The sequence below is a fragment of the Penaeus monodon genome, chromosome 22 (genome assembly GCF_015228065.2).
Source record: "Penaeus monodon isolate SGIC_2016 chromosome 22, NSTDA_Pmon_1, whole genome shotgun sequence".
Lineage (NCBI taxonomy): Eukaryota > Metazoa > Arthropoda > Malacostraca > Decapoda > Penaeidae > Penaeus > Penaeus monodon.
This window is the reverse complement of record NC_051407.1, coordinates 10,384,556-10,385,366: the sequence shown is the minus strand read 5'-3', so window position 1 is coordinate 10,385,366 and position 811 is coordinate 10,384,556. Positions and strand designations below refer to the sequence as shown.

Sequence of the window (811 nt, the reverse complement as noted above, 5' to 3'; positions counted from 1 at the left end):
GAGGAGGAGGGAGGACTACTACCATAGACATATTTTTCTCCACATACCTCAAAGCTGTTGTTATTGCTCGTACAGATGCAGCAACAACTTTAGGATTCTTCTGTGTAAAACCTTTCATCAGTTCCTCTTGAACCACTTCATATTTCTCAATTTCACAGTACATGAGAATCACCTCCAATGCTTTTTCCTGTGTACCACGTTTTGGTGCCGCTAAACACTTCTGAACAATTCCATTTGTAACATCTGCTGTCGTCCTGGAGCAATGAAGAAATGATTGCTAATACTAATACTATACAAGTGGTAGTTTCACATGAGAGTAGAGATATTTTACATTTTGTAAATATATTTACTTAAATATAGAATAATAATGTTGCAAATGGAATTTACTGCGGTGACTTATCTTAGCTTTCTTAACTTTAAGCAAGTTCAAAAGAAAAAATATTTATAAATCATCATATAATATAAACCAATACTAAGTGTAAACAAGGATTCACTACCAGATACATATCTTTTTTGGTAAGAATACAAAACAGGAAATATTAATTTACCTCCCAGCCACATGTGCATTTTCCACAAATGCCAGTACAGCTTCCAATGCTTTCTCTTGTGCAACTGCATTGCTATCTGTTACAAATTTTTTCATAAGAGGAGCAAATTTGTTGAATTCTGGGGACCGTTCATCCACAATCTTTGGGAAGTGCTTTGTGCATTCTTCATATCCACTCAATCGTGCCTTCCAGAGCTGAAATCACAAAGACCCCAGTCACAAAAATAACAATTTCATACACCCAAATTCGAAAGTATCAAAAGG

At 35.3% G+C, this 811-nt stretch overlaps 1 protein-coding gene across 1 annotated transcript in view; it reads right to left on the bottom strand.

Annotated features, from left to right (window-relative positions):
* The window catches only part of LOC119586930 (cytoskeleton-associated protein 5-like), a gene marked incomplete in the record, with an annotated part of 31,731 nt that overhangs the window by 26,654 nt on the left and 4,266 nt on the right, over positions 1 to 811 (bottom strand). The window contains 2 exon segments of the mRNA XM_037935662.1: positions 48 to 254; positions 549 to 742. Coding sequence (XP_037791590.1) covers positions 48 to 254; positions 549 to 742 — 401 coding nt within the window.